Source organism: Eleginops maclovinus, chromosome 16 (assembly GCF_036324505.1).
Source record: "Eleginops maclovinus isolate JMC-PN-2008 ecotype Puerto Natales chromosome 16, JC_Emac_rtc_rv5, whole genome shotgun sequence".
Lineage (NCBI taxonomy): Eukaryota > Metazoa > Chordata > Actinopteri > Perciformes > Eleginopidae > Eleginops > Eleginops maclovinus.
The window spans coordinates 15,878,042-15,901,247 of NC_086364.1; the positions used below are offsets into that span (position 1 = coordinate 15,878,042).

At 40.7% G+C, this 23,206-nt stretch overlaps 2 protein-coding genes across 2 annotated transcripts; one reads left to right on the forward strand and one right to left on the reverse strand.

Moving 5' to 3' along the window:
• Nucleotides 1-12,059, forward strand: tbl3 (transducin beta like 3). Its single transcript, XM_063903555.1, has 23 exons — nt 1-162; nt 283-334; nt 1,553-1,648; nt 1,772-1,819; nt 1,941-2,082; nt 2,194-2,278; nt 2,549-2,719; nt 2,816-2,891; nt 3,029-3,125; nt 3,244-3,464; nt 3,615-3,756; nt 4,444-4,502; nt 4,689-4,795; nt 4,931-5,066; nt 5,601-5,840; nt 6,180-6,250; nt 6,345-6,501; nt 6,884-6,942; nt 7,757-7,860; nt 8,976-9,047; nt 9,229-9,387; nt 9,940-10,033; nt 10,843-12,059. Exons 1-23 carry the CDS (start codon nt 131-133, stop codon nt 11,231-11,233), a joined length of 2,811 nt encoding a protein of 936 aa, XP_063759625.1. The 5' UTR covers nt 1-130; the 3' UTR covers nt 11,234-12,059.
• On the reverse strand, nt 11,748-23,193 carry LOC134878023 (uncharacterized). The gene is made up of 14 exons (XM_063903773.1): nt 22,815-23,193; nt 22,313-22,372; nt 21,521-21,628; nt 20,924-21,025; nt 20,709-20,839; nt 20,557-20,617; nt 16,237-16,311; nt 16,071-16,151; nt 15,913-15,985; nt 15,637-15,820; nt 14,817-15,010; nt 14,606-14,728; nt 14,026-14,143; nt 11,748-13,703 (listed from the first exon to the last, which is right to left on the reverse strand). Exons 1-14 carry the CDS (start codon nt 23,037-23,039, stop codon nt 12,950-12,952), a joined length of 2,289 nt encoding a protein of 762 aa, XP_063759843.1. The 5' UTR covers nt 23,040-23,193; the 3' UTR covers nt 11,748-12,949.
• Between the last annotated feature and the right edge of the window lie 13 nt (nt 23,194-23,206).

Sequence of the window (23,206 nt, forward strand, 5' to 3'; positions counted from 1 at the left end):
TGTGTGCGACTCGATTATCAACATGCGGCATGGATGTGTTGACTTCAGCCAACGTGTGAAGTGAAAAATAAGTAAATGACATTATTGCAGCTTCTAAATATACAAAGGTGTTGAATTTTTCGCAAGCAAGATGGCAAATACCAACCTTCAATTCAAAACAAAGTAAGTGTTTGACGCACGGCACGTGAAGGATGCAAAACTGTGCTAGCTGGCACGAGCTAGGCTAAAGTGTCATTTAAAGTTGGTACGGCTCACAGTGATATTTCTGTTATTCCCTTACAGTTATGTTGTTGACAGCAAGATTGAACCGTTTTACAAAGGAGGGAAAGTGCAGGTGAGTGACCTGTCATGTGTTTTGTGTCAAATATGTTGCTGATACAAGTATTCATTATGTTGCACCAGCTTGAACTGATTTTAAAACCACTGAACATTCACACAGGTGTTTTAATTAATCTGGCTGATTAGGCTTCTCCTCAGGACTATGTGGGCGAATATATATTCAACTTTATTATTCATATTGGCAGTGTTGATGAAGCTTTATAACAATGAAGTCACATGGCAGCAAAAAAATGTCCATTTTGTTGAATTTGTATGCGCCCACTTGCTTGAGGACATACATTTACCCCCAAAACGAAATGCCCCACTCAAAATATTTTACTTTTTTTTTTAGACTATTTGAACGGCTATTGTGCTGGTCTTAAATGCTAGGGCTGTTGTCTTACCTGTCATTTTCGTGACATCTGCTTTGTACAATCTTCACAACCTAACCTTTTAACAGCAGCTGTCAGACTGGTCTAAATATTGGACATATATTTTTACTCGTTAGAGAAAATCAAAGAGCATCTATTGCATTAGAGAATCAATTATAACATAGAATTTAAAAATCATTTCTTTCCCTTTTAATAGCCCAAAATGTATTTGTACTTTCAGTAGTTGAGTTCAAAGAACGATGTCAAAAAGTCTCTACATGAATCACTATGCTAATATAGATGTATTGGAAACTACAAGCAATCTAATGCAAAATGTATTAGACAACTAGTTTAAAAACATGTAGTACACTACTCCTTAACACTGTATTGTAGACAAAGTATTTGTGTGTCAAATACATTTCTGTCAATGCGCTGGGCAATCTTCATCCTGAGCAGAAGTTTTCTAATCAACAAGAAGAACTGAATCCATCTTTGTGGGTGTTAGAGAGAGGCTAGGTCTCAGGGACTTAATGGCTCAGTTCAGTGTCAGTTTATTCACCTGAAAGTAAAATAATATGATAGAATACAGTTATGTAAAATGGGACGCCTTATAACCTTCATGACATTAAGCAGATAATATATCAAATGTATGAACTCACACAGAAATCGCATGTATTATCAATCGCTTTCCACAACTGTGGACCTTTGAAAACTGCACTCAAGCTCTAAAACTTTAGTTTATATTTTTACGTTTTATAATATTCTTATATATATTGGACTGCCACAAGATTTGGTACCATCTTAACTTTTAGTCCCTGGTATGGAACAGGCTTCCCTTTTTAATTCCTCTGTCTGTTTTCCAGATAAGCAAAGATGAGAAGTACATCTTCTGCACTTGTGGATCTCGTGTCAATGTTTTGGAGATCAGCACGGGAAAGATCGTCCACAGTGTTGAGCATGTGAGTACAGCTTGTCAAATGTCAGTATTTTCTGCTTTGCTTTGTTTTGTATCACAGAAAATGAACAGTTTTGGACCATTTAATCCTGACAATCTGTCTCCTCTGTCTATATTATAATTGCAGGAGGATCAAGAGGACATCACATCTTTTGCCCTCAGCTTTGATGATGAGGTAAAGAAAACACCTCGAGTGCCTTTCATCACTTCAGACAAAGCTCATTGTTTAAATGAATCTTACCAGCCTTTGAGAGGGATTGTTTGTGAGTAAATCTCTGCTGTGTTTCCCGACACAGATGCTGGTGACAGCTAGTAGAGCTCTGCTGCTGAAGCAGTGGGACTGGAAGCAAGCTCAGTGTACTCGGTCCTGGAGGGCCATTCACACTGTTCCTGTCGCCAGTATGACCTTTGACTCCACCTCCACCCTCCTGGCGACAGGTCAGCATTAAATGAAAAGAAGTTGGATCTTTTGTGTCCTGTTTCTCTGTCTGATCTCCGCTACACAGACATTGTAAAGATGGCATATGGTTTCTCCTTGTTGTCTTGCAGGTGGCTGTGATGGCACTATAAAGCTTTGGGATGTTGTAAAGCAGTACTGCACCCATAACCTTAAAGGGTCATCTGGCGTTGTACAGTAAGTTCAGAAATGCTTTGAATAATATGCATATATATATATAAGATGTTATATCGTTAAAAAAAGACCTGGTTAGTACTATTATGCCCCCCCAACACAGTCTAAATGCATGCATTTTTAAGTCCTTGAGCATGCAATCATATATGAGCACAAAACATGTTTAGACTGATGGGGCCAGTAGTGAGATAAGCTACATACACAGAAAAACACGCGTGCACCTCGCAAAGGTAATCACAAAATTGAGTCACAAAACTTTGTGTATCTTTGCAGCCTGGTCCAGTTCCACCCAGACATCAGCAAGCTGCAGCTCTTCTCCTCCTCTCTGGACTGTGGCATCCGGCTTTGGGACCTGAGCACCAGTAAGTGTGTGTGTGTGCTGCAGAGCCACTACAGCGCTGTCACCTCGCTCAGCTTCAGCCCCGATGGTGACACCATGGTCAGGTACTGTACCCTCAGCAGTCACTTACAACATTTAACGCTCAGTGTTTTACATCTCTCTTCTGCTTAATGTAATTGTGTGCCAATCTTTATTTGTAGTTCTGGCAGAGACAAGATCTGCACAGTGTGGGACCTGAAGACGAAGAAAGCCAAGAGAACGGTGCCTGTCTACGAGGTAAGACTGAGAACAGTGCGCTGAAAAGAAGACATTAATTACGTGCTTATAGATGGTTTTAATTTCATTAATAAAAACATCAAAAGACAAATTGTTGAACTCTGACAGCTTAATGTGTGTGTTTCTTTTGTCTGCAGGCTGTGGAGGGTGTTGTGCTGCTGCCTGAGGATGAGGACTTGTCTCTGATTGGAGTGAAGAGCAAAGACATGCATTTCATTACAGCTGGCAGCAAAGGTTTGACCCTTGAATTCTCAATCACATGTGAAGTCAAGATTTTGTGTGACAGCAGTTCCTCAGAGCTTTGCTTAAAATGTCTTTCACACTCGCCTCTTCTCCCTTCCTCACACGGCAGGCGAGTTGCGAGTGTGGGAGGCCAGCACGGCGCGCTGTGTCTACGCTCAGACCCTTGGCTCCAGCCTTTCCGCTTCCTCTGAAGAGGAGGAGGAGAAAGACGATGACCCTCGCGGTCTTACACATCTCCTCCACCTGCCCACCTCCTCTCGACTGGCCACCGTCACAGCAGAGCACAACATTGTCCTCTACCAGCTGCCTGCTCTCACCACACAGCAGCAGGTCGGTACTGAGGGGGGGGGGGGGGGGTTTGAACCTTTCTAATAGTTCTGAAACTATAGGTGTCTGTCATCCAGCTTGTTTTAATATCGTATACATATATTTAATGGCCGCTTTCTTCCTCTGTTGCTCCATCATTCTAATTTCTCACAGTTTGTGGGATACAATGACGAAGTGCTGGATGTGAAGTTTCTGGGGAAAGGAGACAGCCACATTGTGGTGGCCACCAACAGCAGCCAGCTGAAGGTGTTTGAGCTGCTCACCAACAGCTGCCAGATCCTCTACGGACACACAGGTCAGCCACCAACAGAGGGCAGAGATCATGTGTGTGTACCTCATGTGAAATGCATAGCAGTTTGCTCATTTGTTCACCAGAGGGCAGAAAGAAACCACACAAACAAATCTTGACATTAACACAGTCTACTCGCCATACTGTCCCTAGCTTTTTAAACTTGTAATCAACCTTTTTATGACTTGGAGAAACTTAACTAACTGAGAGTAAAAGCTTTACTTAATTTAATGTAATGCTGTTTATTACAATTACTGATAATTACAGACATTTTCAACATAACTTTATATTTATATAATAATAACTTTAAGAAAAATACATTTGTTTGTGTTGCCGCTGGCTCATGTTGATGTTAACAAATTAAATATTAATAACCTTTTATTTGTATAGAACTTATGTAGTGCTTTATAGCAGTGCAATTCAAAAGGCATTCAAATACATTAAAGCATTATTTATAGACAGCTATTAAAATCAACATTTAAACAATAATGACATAATAGCATAACTGATTGACCTGATTACATGACATGGTAACCTAAAATTAAAGGTTACTTAAGAGCAACTGGAATTCAGACTTCAGACTTCACACGATCTGGTAGTCTCAGCACGTGTTGAAAAGGGACCCGCTGAGCAGGTTAGAGAGAAGATTATCCACTTTGACATTCACTTTTATTATCTGTTTATCATCCACAGATACTGTCCTCTCGTTGGACGTGTTCAAAAAGGGTTTTCTCTTTGCGAGCTGTGCAAAGGTGAGCACACTCCTCTGCACCTCCAGCAACGCTGCACACAAAGAATAGAAACTCAAACAATTATTGTACACAATGGCCTCTAAGGCATTCAACACATGTAAGATTACCAGTATCACCACAAACTAAAGTCCCTTTATAACTACATTCAAGCAAAGAATGAAATGTGTGTGTTGTGTGTGTCCTTAGGACAGGTCAGTGCGTGTGTGGAAGATGGACAGCGACAGTGGTCAGGTGCACTGTGTGGCTCAGGGCTCCAACCACGCTAACGCTGTGGGCTCCATCACCTGCTCCAGGTAACTCTCATACATCTTATCCCATCACACATACACATGCAAAGAGCCTGGTGGTAAAAAGAGGGGAATTGATTGTTAGTAAAAGAAAACCAATGAGCATGTGTGACAGCAATGCTTCTCCATGTTTCTGTCCAGGATGAAAGCATCTTTCGTAGTGTCCGGCAGTCAGGACTGTACGGTGAAGGTGTGGGATCTGCCAGCAGACCTTTCCTCAACAGGGGCGGAGATACAACAGCTGACTCCCCGCGCCACAGAGAAGGCACATGACAAGGTACGGTAGCTTCCAAAATGCACAGTAAAGTATGCACATAGCATTTGATCTGCATTTAGAGCAGCATTTAAACCTATAAAAGTTTGTTTCTCACTCATTGACTCTTTATTAAACACACACACGCAGACGCCCAGGTGAGTCAGTCTCCAGTTATCTCTCTTTAAATAGTTTTATGCATTTTGACTCTTTACACAAGGAAGTGCAAAATGTGCCCACCAGTGAAGCTGATAACCGTTAGAAAGCTGTAGTGAAGTGAAATTTCAACACTGCACCTACACAGTAACTTGAGATGTCAGATAAAACAATCGACCGTCTGTCCATCTGCAAATACTGGTTACTCAACATGTCTTTTGTCATATTCAGGCATTGTAGTGACAGGAAGAATGTCATTTTGTACTTTTTTTCCACAATGCCATGTAATTTCTCGGCACGGTCCCTATTCTGAAAACATTTCCTCCTTCCAAGTTAAAGATAGCCAGATCTCTTTTGCGTTGTGAAACTGTATTCCTCATTTCCTCATCGGCTTTCTTCCAGGATGTAAACAGCGTCGCAGTGTCACCAAATGACAAACTGCTGGCTTCGGGCTCCCAGGACCGCACAGCCAAGCTGTGGTCGCTGGCTGGGGAGGGGAGCATAGGTCTGCTGGGGGTCTTTAAGGGCCACCGGCGAGGCGTCTGGGCCGTCTGCTTCTCTCCTGTCGACCAGGTGCTCGCCACATCCTCCGCCGACGGCACCACCAAACTGTGGAGCCTGCAGGACTTCAGCTGCCTCAAGGTGGGCCCGAGCTATAGTGTGCATGTGTGACAGGGTGTCATTTATCAGAAAATATGATAAATTATTTACTTACAGTAGTCTTGTATGAAGGACTTGACAAACATACCTTAAGTCTCTCACTTTCAGTACTATATAAAGATTATACAAGGGCAAGAGTTGTTTAGTTAATAGCTAGTTATATTCCTATAGCTGATTGTTATATGACACTTTTTAATGAGGATAATACATTTATTACAAACATTCTTAAGCAACTTCTGAATAAAATAAATTATTTTAACTGTTTTTGTGTGGCTGTAAAGTAAAAAATGACATGACTGTTTGTTTGTTTACTGTTTTAAGACATTCGAGGGTCACGATGCATCCGTTTTGAAGGTCGTCTTTGTGAGCCGAGGCACCCAGCTGCTCACCAGGTAACCTAAACTCTTATTAGTCGTTAGGAGTTTAAATAAGCTTCTGTTGGCCCACACTTGTTACGAAGCCTTCTTAATCACGCTCTGTCCTCAGTGGCTCAGACGGTTTGGTGAAGCTGTGGACAATAAAAACCAACGAGTGTGTGAAGACGCTGGACGCCCACCAGGACAAAGTGTGGGGTCTCCACGGCACTCAGAAAGACAACAAGATGGTGACTGGCTCAGCAGACTCTAACATCACCGTGTGGGTGGTAAGTGTTTTACCGACCTGCTGAGCAGAGTGTGTAGAGTGATAATGGAGCTGGATTTATCAGCAATCTAACTTCTAAATAAACACAAGTAGAGGTTGTTAGATTGTGACTGTTTTTTTTCTCCTCTCCTACCTTTACATAATTTAGCTTACAGGATGCAACAAGTTCACAGTGGATCTATTAGTTGGATCTTTGTGGCATTTAATATCTGACCTGCTGAGTAACACTTGATAACATTGAATCCAAATGTTATGTAGGTGTTTATATTTAGCTGACCTTTCACTTTAAAGAATCTCTTCTTCTGAAGGGGAACACTTGGAAAGTCCCCTGCAATGCACAATGTCCAACCACAAATTTGTTTTTGTCTTTTGTCCACCGCTAGGATGTGACTGAAGTGGAGCTGGCAGAGGAGCAGGCCAAGCAAGAGGATCAGATACTTAAGTAAGTCACACACAACATTGACTTTTAGATGTCATTGAACAGATGAGACGGAGTAGGCGGTCACATTGTTATTAGCCCTCCATCCTCCGACTGATCGCTCAAACTGAAATGGTGGATGAACAAAGTTTTGTTGTCTGTTTGCCTGAGGTCAGAGATCCTGGAGGAATATTCAGACATGGCTGCTGGTTCCCCTTGTTGAAACATCCTGTCACCCAACAGATAAACAGAGACTGTGTTAGGCTAAGGCGTACTACTCTGGGTCACAGGTCAGGCGGTGTGTGTTCTGATAAGAAAAGGGGCATTTTGGGTAACATATAATTGATTGTATATGTTTGCCCACTGAGGAATGCACACATGCACTCAGACATGTTGGTTCATTTTCACGCCGCCATTTCTTTGAGGAGCATTTGTCTGAAAGCCTTATTTCTATATTGATAGAAACTGAAATAGTCGAGAGATTTTAAGTGAAAAGCAAAGTTTGAGTGTACCATATCTAAACACAACTTGAGGCCCATAGGACCTTGATATTGTGTAATAATTCAGCAGCTGGACGGTATTGAAAACAAGTTTGGGACAAAAGAAGATCTTCACCGGGACCTCTGGGATTTTGTTGTTGTTTGTCCATTAACTTGGCAACAAAAATCGCGTTTTGAAAGTGATATATCCGGATAGCCCTTGGTCACATTTTATGAATGTGTTGATATTCAGTTTGTTTCTTTGGTTGATGAACTAGTTTTTGCTGATGACTTTAAACTAGATATTTTTGTTGTGTCGTGTGTCTCCATATGAACCTTTGTGTTTCTTCTGTCTGAAGGCAGCAGGAGTTGTCCAACCTGCTCCATGAGAAGAAGTACCTGAAGGCCCTGGGTCTGGCCATCTCTCTGGACCAGCCGCACACTGTGCTCAACGTCATCAAAGGTACTTTGAACTACAACACCTTCTGGTCTAAATTGACTCTGGACTATAAGAGCTGACAGAGTGGAGCGAGAGATTGGAAGCACATGTACACATTGCATCCCTCTTCTTACACTTTCTGTTGTGTTTATCTTGTCTATCTGTTGTTTATTGTAGACGACTGCTCACTGTAGAGAGTTGAGTCACCCGAGCTGTTGCAATCCCAGCTCTGTCAAAGGTTCAGCCTGTGAACATGAACATTTTCCTCAAAACAAATAAGTACATTGATGTTTTGTCTGAAGCTGAATAGCTTTCACATCAGGTATTGCGTGCAGACGACACAAGACTATGAGGTTTCTGTTTTTATTTGAATCTCACTTTAGTGTTGGTAGTGTTATGAACCTGCTGTCATTGCAAAGCTAAAGAAAAATTGTAGTATAGTAGTCAAAATAGTCCTTACTTCACAGAAATGTCACATTTTAAAGCTTTACACTCATAATGATCCTTCAATAACTACGCAAGCAAGACACTGTATACATAAATGTTTGAACTAGTTATTTTTAGAATCTGTATCTGGAGAGTGGTCAGCATAAGCATGGATACATGAGACAAAGATTATAGTGCTTGAGATGTGTCAAGAGTTTGAAAACGTCTGTAGTTGAATAGTTTCCGGTTAAGCACAGCCCTTATTCTCATGAAGACATTTCTCCGTCTCTTCAAGTATGTAGTGTAACATGGGTCATTTAGCTCCCTTGTCAATCAAAGGCAGATGCATTCTTAGTTATGTAACAGTGACAATGCAGAGAGGTAGTACACAGAGTTAAGCAAGAATGAATTGTGCCAAACCCAGGTGTGCACATGCATGTCTGGTTTCGAGTTCTCTAAAATCTAAAAGTTTTGGGTAGACTATAATTCTTCACGGTATTACAAAATTGAAAGGAAAGCGAGGCATTACAACGGCACAAACAAAGAATGGCTTAACCCTTGTGTCTCTTGTTTAATTTTACACAAAATGATTTACAATGTTTCAAACAAAAATTATGACATTTAGCTCAACATGATAAGCGCCTCTTCTATGAATGTTGTTCCGACCACTGACACTCTGCTGTGTTTAACATGTTGTTCTCGAATGCTTCCAGCGCTCCGCCAGGTGGAGAATAGCCATGAGCTGTTGAAGAAGACGCTACTGAAACTTCGGGTGGATCAAAAAGGTAACAGATCATCAATATCCTTCAACCTTTCTAATGATGGAATACAAAAGCTAAACGTCTTTAAGCGAGGTAGAAGTACAAGTAATGAAGTCTGTCTCTTTTCTTATCTTCTTTCCCTTTCCACCTCCATCACTGACTGCTGTCCTTCATGTGACCCTGTTTTCACTTTGACTACACTCAGAGTCGCTCCTGCGCTACTGTGTGGTGTGGAACACCAACGCCAGAAACTGCCAGAACGCCCAGGCCGTCCTCCAGGTGCTCCTCACACACCTGCCACCAGAGGAGCTGCTGCAGTACCAGGGCGCCCGAGCCCACCTCGAGGGACTCATCCCATATACAGGTGTGTGTGTGTGTGTGTGTGTGTGTGTTTTCCTTTAACCCATCTTTCATTGCTGGGCCCCTCTAGCACTGGTTCCACTTGGAGCGATTACCACAACCGTTAAAACAAAGCAAAGGTAGAATCCTGTTTTGAGCAGAATCTACCCCTTTGTAATTTTTTAATTCCGTGATATTATAGTGTCAATGCTAAGAAAAAGAAAAGGACATAGGGAGGTAGACGGGATGACATGCATCAAAAAGGGACTCAGGATAGATTGAACCCAAGCTAATGCGGCAGAGTACATGATGCGCTTTACATATATACTTATGCGCAATACATAAGGATTTGTTGACTCCTTTCTTTTCTGCAGGACGGTCCCGATAAAACAAAAGATACAGAGAGCCCACTCCAGTGTATTTAACAAATGGATGTTAACATGACGGTCTTGTGTTGAAGCAAGTCTATTACCCATCCCATTATTGCTGGGCCACTCTACCTCTGATTCCTAATTATAACTCTGATGTGTGTATGAAATCCTCTGAGTAACCGGTGACCTTTCTCCCTCTGCCACAGAGAGACACATGCTGAGGATCGGCAACCTGCTGCAGGCGTCCATGTTCCTGAACTACATGTGGCAGAAGATGAGAGTGGCCGGAGCACCAGCCAGGTGAGAGATTCACCCCCAAAGAGCCCTGCCTTCAAACAGCACCTGAGGCCATGTTGGTTAGCATATTGTTTATAATATCGCGGAAAGAATGAAATATGATCAAGGAAATCCACGAGACATTTCAGAGTTTAAATATACAGCTCACATTACAAAGTGAACTACAAGCAATATGCGCTTGAAAGTTTGTAATAGGTTTGCACAACACTACTGCCAGATATCAGTACGTTTCTTTGCACCAAAATCAACCATGGTTTAACTTTTTGCCTGACAATCCAGCTATTTTTATACTTGAACTCTGTGAATTGGCACCTTTGCTGCACAGACAGACTGGCTCCATTTAGAGTCTCACACACTTCGTTTTACCTCTTTGATCACAGACAGAGCTCAGAGACTTCCTTGTCTTCCTCCAATAACTATGGCAAAAAGTGCAATCAGGAAGTTGTTCCCTCGGCCTGGTACCAAGATTGTGTCAGTCAAACTTGACATGTGTTATAAATCCAGGTGAGGTCCCCAGCACTAGACTGTGGTTGTTTTTCAGTCGAAGGAGAAGGAGGAAGCAGTAAAGGTTGCAGAGCATCATTCTCTGAGTAAAAAGACTGCAACATTTTTGTCTGTCAGAGATTTGACTTTCAGGCTTGCCAGGTCCAATGCAGTGGAGAGAGAAAATACCAAGATACTTGAAGTGAATTATATCTAGAACAGAAAAGCTCTGAATGCATTATACTTTATTTGTGTTTCATATATTTGTTCTATAGTTAAACATGTTGATTTTGCCGTTTATCTAATCCATGTTGGTTAATCCTATCTAGCATGGGCCAAGATGAAGACATGGATACCACTCCTCTCGCACAGCCTTCCTTTATGATTGACAAAGAGAAAGGAATGGGCAGCGACGGTGAAGAGAAACAAGACGGGGATGACAGTGACGGGGATGACAGTGATGGGGGACAAGATGAAGATGCAAATTGTCCAGACAAAGAGGAAGAAGGAGATGAGGAGGTCAGTGCCACTAACAAATCAACCACCAACAACGGTGGAACAGCAAACGGAAAAGGCGCCAAAACAAACGGCAACCACCACTCTGAAAGTGAGGAGAGCTCAGAAGAGGAAGACCCAGAAGAAATGGATCAGACAACGGTAAAGGGGGTAAAATGTCTCCCAGTTTCTTCCGCTCTACAATGTGAGCCTTCAGCCAGCTGACAGGGATCTCAAAGCTGATAACCGATGACTCCTGGAGGGAAAAAAAGGGGGTTGTCTCATCTCGGACCATTAGCTGGTGTGAAGCACTGACTGAATGTCGGTGTGTAAAGAGACAGACGTGGGATGTTAGTGATACAGATAATAACCCTCTCTGTGCATTCCTGAGTCTCTGCAGTTTGTCAAGACTTTCTGTCCTATGCCAATAACTAAATTGTGATCTCCTCAGACAAAGTGGACTTTGGTCGGAAAACAGGAGAGACAGAAGAAAGACAGAGCTGCATAGAGCCTAGGTTATCCTCCCCCACTGCAGACACCAGCAGCTATTGTCTAGTTCTGCAGCATTGCATAGTCCTGATCTACCGGTTCAACCACAACAACAGAAAATGTTCGTCCTATAACCACAGATTTCTTTTTTATGTCATGACTAAAAATGTTTATAAAATAAATAAAAAAATGTTGTGATTTCAAACGAGTTACATTTTCATAGTACGGTATAGCATGGGAAAGATTCCTGTTGGATGTTTTGAGGTTGTGCTTTTATTGGAGCTTAACTCAGGTGGTGAACATCATAGAGCTTTTTTTCTTAAGGATTAATGAAGCACCCAAAGAAAGTTATTATTAGAACAAAGGTGATGAGACTTGATTCCAGACTTATAAGCATGATTCAGAACTTCACAGGATCTAATGTTTACTGTAATACCTGCAGCTACTAACAGAATAATGAGGACTATGTATATAAATGATATTGTAAGAAACATCGATCAATCTCTCTGCTTTTGACTTGTCAGCTGTTAACTTGGAGAAATAAACTTGGACGTTTTCTGAACCGTCACAGAGACTTTGATCCTGGACCCCTCCAAAAGATAAATCAGTTCATCCTTGAGTCCATGGGGACATTTGTGCCGTCTTCTTGAGATATTTCTTCCATGAGAATCAGACGCATAAACCTTCAACATAATGCGTCGGTTGTTGTCGACCCAAAAGGCATAATGTCCACATTTGCAAAAATCTGAGGCGGCATTCACACTCAACCTCCCAAACATTTGACCTACATGCCAAATGTCAGTCTCCGAGGGAAAAAAAACTGAATCAAAGGCTGAGAAAAGTTTTGTGGACGGACTGACAGAGAGTTATACAGCTGTAACAAAATCTTAAAGCAAGACATTTCCAGTTTACCCCAAAAAAATATCATTCAGTTTTTTTTGTAACATGTAAATACACTCAGGATTTACATGGTCAGTATATTCTGTATTATTAAACCACAACCTATCATTATATACAAGTTAATTTTGCTGTAAATCTGCTTGACAGGAAACAGAATGCCCACATACTGTTCAGATACATATTTACTTTTGCTGCAGACACAAAAACACATCCGTTTCTATCAGTGCACAAAACCACCAAGTTTACAGAGGAATCATTTTACTCCTTGCTGAATACCTTTGTACATTGTGTGAACATGTAAACAATCTTCTCTTCAACGTTCATGACAATCACAACAACAAGACTGTTTGACAGGTAATAGGCCAATGAAAACAACCTCATCAGGAAGAAAAATGAAAAACAAAATGTTGGCACGACTTCTACAAAATGTTCCCACAGTCACTTTAATACAACTGATGCAATGCCAGTTACATTCACATGCTCACTTTACTGGGGAGTTTTAGTTGCAGAAATTAAAAGTTCCTAATTATTCAAATAAAGATAACACACACTTCATCGACCTATTATCTCAGTCTGTGTGGACGACAGGCCGCCTTTGGTAGCGTTCTTGCGGGTGACAGTGGTACAGCGGGTGAGGATCTCCTGGGCCCGCGGTCTGGGGGGCACCTTAGGTGTTGTCGGACCCTTGTAGAGGTTTGGATCAGAGACACTTGGGGCCATATTCCCCTCTAGGCCGCTTGTCGGGCTTAGGCGGTTGCTCAACACAGGGGGAGGCGTACGGCTGAGACGCAGCTGCTCTTCGTTGTAGCTTTGGCTCAGGTTGATGGACGAGGAGCTCGCCCAGGGACTGTTGAGGTCATCGCTTAAGCTGCTGCTGTTGCTCAAGAGACTCCCCTCGCTGTCGGCCCGCAGGCTCATGCGACGCGGCTCATCTTCTCCATCCATCTCCACCTTGATTCTGGGCAGAGGGAAGGGATTTGAGGTCGTGGGAGAGGTGTCAACGTCGGTGGAAGAAGTAATGCTTGCTGCAGACGGAACAGGAGGATGATAAGGCTGGATATCAACAGATTTTGATCTCTGCTGTAGTAGGGGTGATTTGAGCAGCTTGGGTGTGGAAGATCTGACAGGAAGTTGCAGCAAGTTGCTCTGAGAGAGGCTAAGATGGTTGGACTGCTGATCCAGGGACGGCATAAGTTGGTTTGGGGAAGAGTTGCGACGATCTTTATTGGTGGCTGTCATGCGGATATGAGGGTATTTGTAAGGCTTCAAGAACATGGCGGGGATGTAGCCTGCTTTACCACTATATCTGTTAAAAACAACAAAGAGGAACATGTAGAGGGTTAATCAGAAATCAGGATGAGTTTAAAGCTTAAAGGTTTAAAAAGAAGGCAGTCTTCCATTACGTCTGCCATTTTGCACCTTCATTGTTTCTACAGTAGCCCAGAACAGATAAACTAACCATGCTCCAGAAAGGGCCTATTGAGAGTCTACGTTACTTAAAAGCCACCATAGATTTCCTGACAAGCAGTATATTAATTTGGTTCCAATCTGCAAACCTCTCCCCTAGATGCAACTAAATCCAGCACACTCGACGATGTTTTAAAATGTTCAGCTAAAATGTAAAATACCTGACGAGCCACCAGCCGTTGTCGGACTTCTGCAGGACTTCCACCACAGCACCGATGGCAACGGTTATCTCGTCGTCTTTGGTGGCCTTGTAGTTCTTGATTGCATTGTATAGCATTCCTGCAGTTAAAGAAATGACTTTAATACATTGCTCTGTTGCACCTTTACTCACAATAACCAACTATGTAAATCCACATAGGTACTGAAGTAAAGTACAGTTTTGATAATGCAGTTAAAAGTTGTTACTCTACCTAGTAATACACAAAGTTTATAAAATGTGTTTCACACTGACCGTGACACATTATAATCCTCTTAATGAGCAATTGTGATTAAAAAAACAACAATATTATGTTCTATTTTAATATAACACTGTGAAAGGAACCATTCTGCATAGAGAGTACTTTTTAATACCGTTTATTTGTAATTTTACTTTTGAAATTCACAACTTTTACTTATAATGGGGGATTTCTACACCCTACTCTTTCTACTTTAAACAGTGTCTAATCCTTTACTGATGTGTAAACAAGCCATGTGTTGATAGTGTAATGATTTGATTGGGTAAAAATATATCCATGCACATACCTCTTTCAGAAGTCCCATCTATGTCATCTTCATCCTCAACCTCATCGTCATCCTCCAGCTTATCCAGGTAGGGGGCAGGGAACCAGGCCATCTTCTTGCTTTCATTCTCCACAAGCCACCACCCTAAACCAACATGATTTCTCATTTAACAGGTCTCAGGATATTTGGGTTGCTGAGGTCAACCATTGACAGCACACTGAGGCTCGCTCACCTGCTTTGTCTTTGATGAGAACATCTACTTTTTCGTCCAGCGCCACTTTGAAAGGCTTGTTCTTGGTGTCTTTGGTCTCATACGGCGCCACACATCTGTACGTCTCTGTGACGAACGGCTGGGTCACATTCCCTCCGCCGTGTCCTGGTCCTGCATCACTGATCATTTCATCCTCTGCTGGCATGATCATGATGCTGAGGGAGGGAGCAGGGGTAAAAAAGTATTTAGCAGGAAAACGCAGAGCAGCTGGTTGAAAAGTCTAAATCCTAACTTCTAAACTGATAATTGAAAATATTATAAATGTGTTGGATTGAGGTATAGTCTGGTTTTAATTTAAAGGCTCCTGGTGCAGATGCTACTCCCTCATTTAACATGATCCAGGGCCACATGTTTGCCGAGAAACTCACATGTTCTATTTTTGCAATTATTTTTAATATTAATACAACTACAATAATAATTCACATGGGCTGTTTTTTTTTTGTCAAGTTACAAACTGTTATATAATGTAAAATATGTATATTCTCAATTAGACATTATGGGAAAGTTCAAATCCTGCCGAAAAGCCCACTGGAGTTGGTAGCAACACATCTGAATTTAAAGTAAAAAAGTTTAGTTTATTTCTAAAAAATAATGTCCTTATTTCTTGGATTGTTTCATCTCCCTAAAAGGATAATTCAGGGTATTTCCTCTAATTACAGTTTTTGCCAAAGATGTCACCACTCACTTCCCTCTAAAGCTCCTACGGCTTGAGACGAGCAATGCCCCCTTAAAGGTTAAAGGCATCAATATTATGTCATTTTAAATTATTTAAACATCCTACCTGTTCTTGGCAAACTCCGGCTGCAGGTCCTGGTCTTTGGGGTGGAAGAACTGGATCAGATCTGCACACTGGCAGACCCTCGGGTCGCAGCTCAGAAGTTCATTACAATATTTCTGCAGAAACTTGAGGCGCAGCAGAGACCTGGTGGGACCTTTCCTCCGGCCGCCCTTTCTCACCCTTCCGTCTGAAAGCACACAGGACGTTTAAAGTCAGCATCCACAAAGCAATACAACTTGTGACTCGCACAAACTTCTCCTGTTAATTAAAAATACCTACATCGAAATTTGGGGATGATTCTGTCGGATTTTTTTATTTTACTTGCAGGTGGGAATGCTTTCTTCATTTGTTTCTGTCATAAAGAAAATGTGTAGCAGAGTTGTTAATAATAACAAACAACCACACTGACGCAAAACATACATCAGCTGTATACTCACATGCATTTTATTAAATTCCGGATAAGTCCTGTAAACTACAATGTCACTCTGGTCTGACCAAAGCACGGAGGTCATGTACATCTGGAAAAAATAAAATGCAGATGTGAAGCACACTGTAGAGAAGAGGTCTCTTAATTATTATTTGTTTAATGCCATATGCGCTTACTTTGCTCTTCTCTTTGTGCATCACTCCAATTAAACGGACGCTGATGGGATACCGCTGGGACTCCATGCGGGAACAATAAGGAATACAGTTGAGTGTTGATTAGTTGTGAGGTGCTCCTCTCCAATCGCTCTGATCCTGGGACTGAAACTAAGGAGCTCCGCAGGTGTATTTATATTGCACCTGCGCAAGTGTTACGTCACGATACCACGGTGGAAAGTACGAAGTGTGTTCTTAGTTTGTATTCTAAATTTAGGACGCGCGTGTAAGGCAGCACGTTTCTGTGGTTTCCATTCCTAAATTATTTCTCTTCAGTCATGGAGAAATGTACTCTATTACAATTTGATGTGGATATGTGAGGAGAATGTGGCAGAAGTTTATTTAGATAGAAAGCTGTGATCCAGACCTCTGGCGATGGTTCGTCCGTTTAATTGTAATTGTCTTTTCTTTACTTATATATGTTTAGCTCCAATCTGATCATTATTATAATACCAATCACATAACAAATGATCAGATATGCAAATGTTTAGAACATTTTTCTAAAACATGTCATGGTGATATACTGATGATACTACATAGACAGTAGGCTAATAACAAAAGGGCTTAACAATATATTAAACAACATTTAACAAACAAGAATGAAACACAATAATACAATTGAATCAATCCACACCAAGAAAATATGAAATTAATAAATGTTCTAAACAAAAACCAAAAGAAAACATTAATCTGTTGCCCCCCTACAACCACGGGGGCTCTATTTTTATTAAGCAGCATACAGTAAAGATACACGCACATAATTCAGCAGATTTCTACTGATTTCACTCACTCAACACACACACACACACACACACACACACACACACACACACACACACACACACACACACACACACACACACACACACACACACACACACACACACACACACACACACACACACACACACAGTAGAATACTCCAATGTTTTGGTTTATAATCAGGTCAATCATAATAATGTTAAAGTTGTTTCTGATTAATAATTATTTTCTGGCGCTGTTTACAAATCCTTGATCAAGTACACAAATCACCAAACTGTGTTTGATTCAACTTAAATAAAGTCAACTGCACTATTTATTAATAGTAAAATGCATCAGTGTTGCTCACACCTGTAAGAAACTAAACACTTCTTAATATAGCAGCCAGCATCGTTAGAGCCACATGCAACATGAGGAAGTTGTTGCCCATATATTTCCACATTTCTTTCCTTTGTTTTTTGGAGAAATAATGTTTCCTCCTCTCTTTGTGGGCTGAGAAACGTATGCTAAACACGACCCACATACATAGGTCATGGTTAGTTACCTTTAGAAAGGACTTTTTCCTGAATTTGTTTTCCTGGTTATTGGTTAATCATCAGCCTGTTGATAACAAAAGCTAAATATTTGTCATCACTCTTCGCATTCCTTTGATTTAGGTTTGGAATATGAAACTATAGCTTTGGTGTCCAAGCACCAAAATTGGCCATTTTAATATTAGGTACTAGAATTTTAGACCCAACACAAACTGCTGCTCTGTGAAAATGTAACCCAATGCATGAAGCATCTGTGTGACCAGCATTTATTGGAAATATTTTGTAAATGTTATTGTGGATATTTTTCAGTGCCTGCATTTATGTGATGCATGTTTGTTTGTAGGGATCGCCCTGTGCTTTTCTTGATTTCTTTGTGGGGCTTGAAATTTTCATTGCCATTTCTACACTGTATAGCTGTGCATATGCCATTAAAGCCTTTGATTCTTGAATCTATGAAGGTATTCAGAAAAACAGAAGGACTCAAACCTTTTTTTGTGCACCACTGCCATCTAGTGCTGGCTGTTATCTTTTCTGTGCACTGATGATTTGACTGAACCTTGCCACTCATGTAGTGCTCCAGTACCCTAACGGTTAACGCACAATACCACACAACTGCCGGAATCCTCGGTTTAATTTTAGCCAGGAACCTTTGCTGAATGTTGTACCCATCCCTCCATTTCTTGAGTCTTTCTTCAGTGTGAATTTTTAATTTTTTTTTAAAAGTAGTATAAAAATATGTAAAAGAAAATACAGTAGAGATCATAACAGTGGCAATGGTTCCCTTTAAACGTAAAGATGGACATCTTCTTATACCTCTGGGAAAAATTGAATGCAATACGTACAATCTGAGAACTGATTTTGTAAAGATATTGAATTGGAAACTCACATTTTATTCATGTTTATTTTCCTTTATTCTCTTCTTTTGACTGTCCAAATGCCTCACTATAATTTATGTAACTGTGGAAAGCCACATTTGTATTTCTTACTTTACCTATCTTGAAGTATGATGTTACTGTATATTATGTCTCTTTGGACATTGCTTTGCTTAGATTCTAAAACTTTTATCAAAAGGACGCAGCGATACAAGACTTTTGGTACAAGATACTTATTATTTGTTATATTCTTATTGTTATTTCTCATTGCTTTGATATGCATATGTATTGCCATTGGACGAAATAATGCATTTTAGATTCATAATAAATAATTCCCAAGTGTATGAAATAGTTAGCTCTTTATTTCTCCTCAGTCATTGCACTCCCAAATACACATCTGATTCTTAAATTGCACATTGTGTTCTGTTATATGATTAATAAAAAAGCAGACCATCTTCAATCCACATTATTGGGTACAAAATATATATAGTGCCAACATTAATCTCACAAGTCATCACACCCGCTTATCATGATGCAGCTGAAAGTCTACGAGCAGCAGAGTCGGCAGGCAGCAGACATGCACGCTCCATCACAGAATCCTTATATCAACCCTTTACAGAAAAACCTTGGGTTGTTAATAAAAAGTCCTCTCATTTTTTGTACAACTTCTCTTAAACACATTAATATACGTTCAAATAAAACCGTACGAACCCAAACATGGAGCTTAACAAACATTTAAAATTGTAAGGCAGCAGGTTTTTATTGTTCCTCCCATCATCGTTTCATACTTCAGACCTTTTTCCATGAGCCACAAATGGTGATTTTTCTTTAAATCTTTTTTTTTTTTACTGAGGAGAGAATAGTAACACATTGTTGATAAGCTGCTAAAGTATCTGAAGCTGTTTCTGTTTCCTTCAACTGTTGTGCAAGCCAAAAAAGCTGTTTTCAGCCTCTGAAATTAGGAGATTTCCTGCTTCCGTGTTGAATGTATACAATATGAACTGAATAGTTTTGAACTTACAAAATAAGCCATTAAAAAAAAAACAAGTATAAAACAATCGGCAGGTGTATTGATAATGACAGCCGTGTTTAACAGCTTCTTAAAATGGAAGGTACCAATGTGAGTAAAACCAAAGAAAATATTGCATTGACAGACTGGGTTGAGCATAACTATTTTGCACATGCCACAAAATAACCCATATGAAAACTTACACTTTCTACACTAATTGAGTTGGAATGTACTGTCACACGCTTCAAATGCAGGTCATTAAACACATCGATTTTTTTTATTCAGCATTGTCTTTCAAGGTTGTTCTTGTATTTGAAAAAATAATAAATATGAATGAGATGCATCTAGTAGTCCTACCTAGTAGTGACCTTTGGCTTGCATAGAGACATTTTGATGAGAAGTATTTTGAAGACTATTTGTTGAGTTTTTGACTGTGCTGGAAGAAGAAGCAGCAGCTAAACATTGATGGTTAATATCAACCTTTACTTAACCCCATCACACCATCCCTGAGCAACAAACCTAACTCACAGTTTTACAGACCTTGCATAAAAAGTAGATCACTGCTCATCATTGCTACTTTTGTAACCCCTCCATCCTTCTTTGCACGGGGCGTCAAAGCGATGTTAGAATAATACAATTAGGCTTTACTGAATATAAACTCTCCTAATAGTTATATAAACCTAATATTATTTTCTATTGCAACTCTCATTCAGAAGGCAGTTATGTTTAGTGTATCCACTGAAGGAAAACATATTTCCATGTTCAACAACAAGGGGACAAATCATATGAGCAAAGAAATTGGGAAGCACATACTTAAAATTAAAATAGACCAAAAATAGGACAAATAGGATAAAAAATAAAATCTGAGGTAAACATGAGCTCTACAGTGAAACGATCGTCAGCGACCTCCGTCTTCACTTCTCCTCCTGTGCCATCTTTCTTTCAGTCCACCATAGGAGTGTCTGACCCCACGTTTTATTTCCCAGCAGTGGGAAAACGCGTCAGCTCTGATCATGGCACTAAAGGGCTCTCCGTTGTTCCCGTCCTATTTAACCACAGGCGAGCATGAACTGTCCCCTTTTTGACTCGATACCCGTGTGTGTGTTTGTCACCGAAACTCATAAATAGGCATACTGTTCGCTGGAACATGGTTTAGGTTTAGTGACTGATACCTGCAGAGGCAAGTAGACAAGGAGAAATAAGAGTGATATTTGCATAGGAAACATACTGTGGAAACTGTAGTTCGTAACGTTTGATAGTTACCATTCTGAGCTCCTATGGTAATAATACCCCTCGATAGTGGCCGTGGACTTCTGGAAACAGATGTAATAGAAGCCAGCGAATGAGGCACCGCTAATGTCTTTGATAGTGTGGTCTGGAACTAGAAACTGCTCCTGAGAGGGCAAGAGAAAATAAAAGGTTAGAGCTCAGAGCAAACACAAGAAGAGAGAGAGAGATGTTTAAGATTGTGTACTAACCTTCCACCTCATGAAGACATAATCACTGTTGCCCAGCGACTCATAGTCAAAGTCGTCCGAGTTGAAGCTTTTGGCATACTTATAAAAAGGCTGGAACTTGCCCTGTAAGAGTTCATTAAGTACTGGTAAGAGACGCATGGTGCTCATACAGCAGCAACTTCCTATCATCCCTTGACATACATTTAATAAAAAAATGTTCTTTCACAAAAGAGCAAATAAATAATGCAAACTTTAGAGGATTTTTTGGATAAAATGATGTGTCAGTGAACTGGTTAGATAAAGAGCTGCCGATTCCAGAAGCCTACAGCAATTTGGGTGAACGTAACTTCTCCCATCACATTGAATTCCTCTCAAGTTGTGGTTGCTCAGCATATGTATACATTCTGCTGTTATGGTGTATATTCATCTGGTGCAAGCCTCTGAAAACACCTGTGAACACTAAACCAATGAATGCACAAATAATGCAGCACCATATTTGTCATTTTTGTCAATATAAACTTGATTGTAAGTCTTACTTAATTGGGCATTGCTAAATTAACATAGAAAAATGGTTTGAAATCAGAAAGAAACAAAAGTTAAAAGTCAAACTGTACATACCCAGTGCTTTCTGTCCACGTCTTCATCAGCGTCCCACTTTCTAGTTAAAAAAGGCCTTTTCCGACTGATAATTTCACCAGCAAAAAACGTTGTGAGAGTGGGATACTCCTGTAACACAGAGAAAAGGGGAAATTGATACAACAATTGTAGTTTCATTTGGTTCCAAAGTGTATAGCTGGATTTTGTTATTAAAGTGCTTAAAATGGCGCTGTTCTGTCAAGCCATCACTGTGCAAAGTGAGATTCGTTTAGCGATTGTATGATTTTTCACATTCTGGATATCTACATGTGCCTGTACATCTACAAACATTAGGAAGAATTGTCATCCTTTGTATGATGCGTTCCTACATGTAGTTCATTTACAGCAAGCAGATGCACTCAGGCACAACCTTAAATAACAGATGTGAGCAGGTAACAGTTTGTTCTCTCTACCTCTATTTCTCATAAACAACGTATCAGTTGAAAATAATATGCCTCATTACTACCAGACACATTTTGGCTCCTCGACTTTCATTCCACTCTGCCACAGACAAACTTCACTTAAGGATCCTGTTGACATTTTCCCCTCCATATGTTGCGTAATGTAATGGGTATACAGTTGACACACTTAAGCTACGGACCTGAAAGAAGAGGTCAAGCCTAGAGTCCTAATATTTGTCTACCTTTAACAATTTGTTAAAGTTTAGCCTGCAAGCAAGTATAAACCAGTTCCCACATGCTTAAACAGTGTGTGCCTATTCTATGACAGAATAAAGGTCAGTCCTACCACCTCTGTGCTAGTCTAAAAACTCACCTCAGTCAGCCCTTTGATCTTCAGGTATCCACACAAATATGAGTCCTCCACAGTCACATGCTGCAAACAGATTTAGACAAAAATAATGAAAAATAGCAGGAGAAGTGGTCTATACAGAGACATATTGTAAGAAGTAGGCATGCAGTTATTATAGTTACTGTCAGTAGGTCTGCAGAAAAAGCTATCAAAGGCAATGCTAGTTGATGAATATTTATACAGATTTATGTAGCTAGTTGCAAAGAAAATGCTAACGTGTTTGGGTAGTAAGTATACTACGTAATAGGCAACCATAATGTTAGTTATTGGCCAAAACCCAAACTCAAAATGTCACAGTAAAAACCTTGTCAAATAAACGTGTCAACGTGTCAGCGTTGTATGACTACCATAAAAATCCTTAAAAGCTAATGTCAGCCAAGTTAGCAACTAGGTGTACACATATGCTGACTTTGCAAACCATAAAAACTAATGATTAAAAAATAAGTGCCTGCCAAAAAGACATTACCTGCAAAACAACCTCAACGGCGTAGGAGTTGCCTTTGCTTTTCTGAAAGCCCCGAAACTGTGAGCCGCTGAACAGCAGCGACGTGGCCACCCCTGGCTGGGAGGTGTTGATCGGGGCAGGGGGAACAAGGGAGGCCGAGGATGTGCAGGCCGAGCCGGGGATACTGCAACACTCTGCTCGGACAGGCATGATGAGCGCTAAAGCGTTACCGTCAGCAACCGTCATGGACTTTATGACTGGGCACACCACAGCTGGGCAGAGAAAGTGGACTGACAGAGGGGCTGCCAGCTACACAAAAACCCAAAACTTTACCCAATTTTCCAAGCTGCCCATGGACTGTCCATGGAGGAGGGATACTGCAACGTTTCACTCCAGAATCCAGCTCCCTTGAA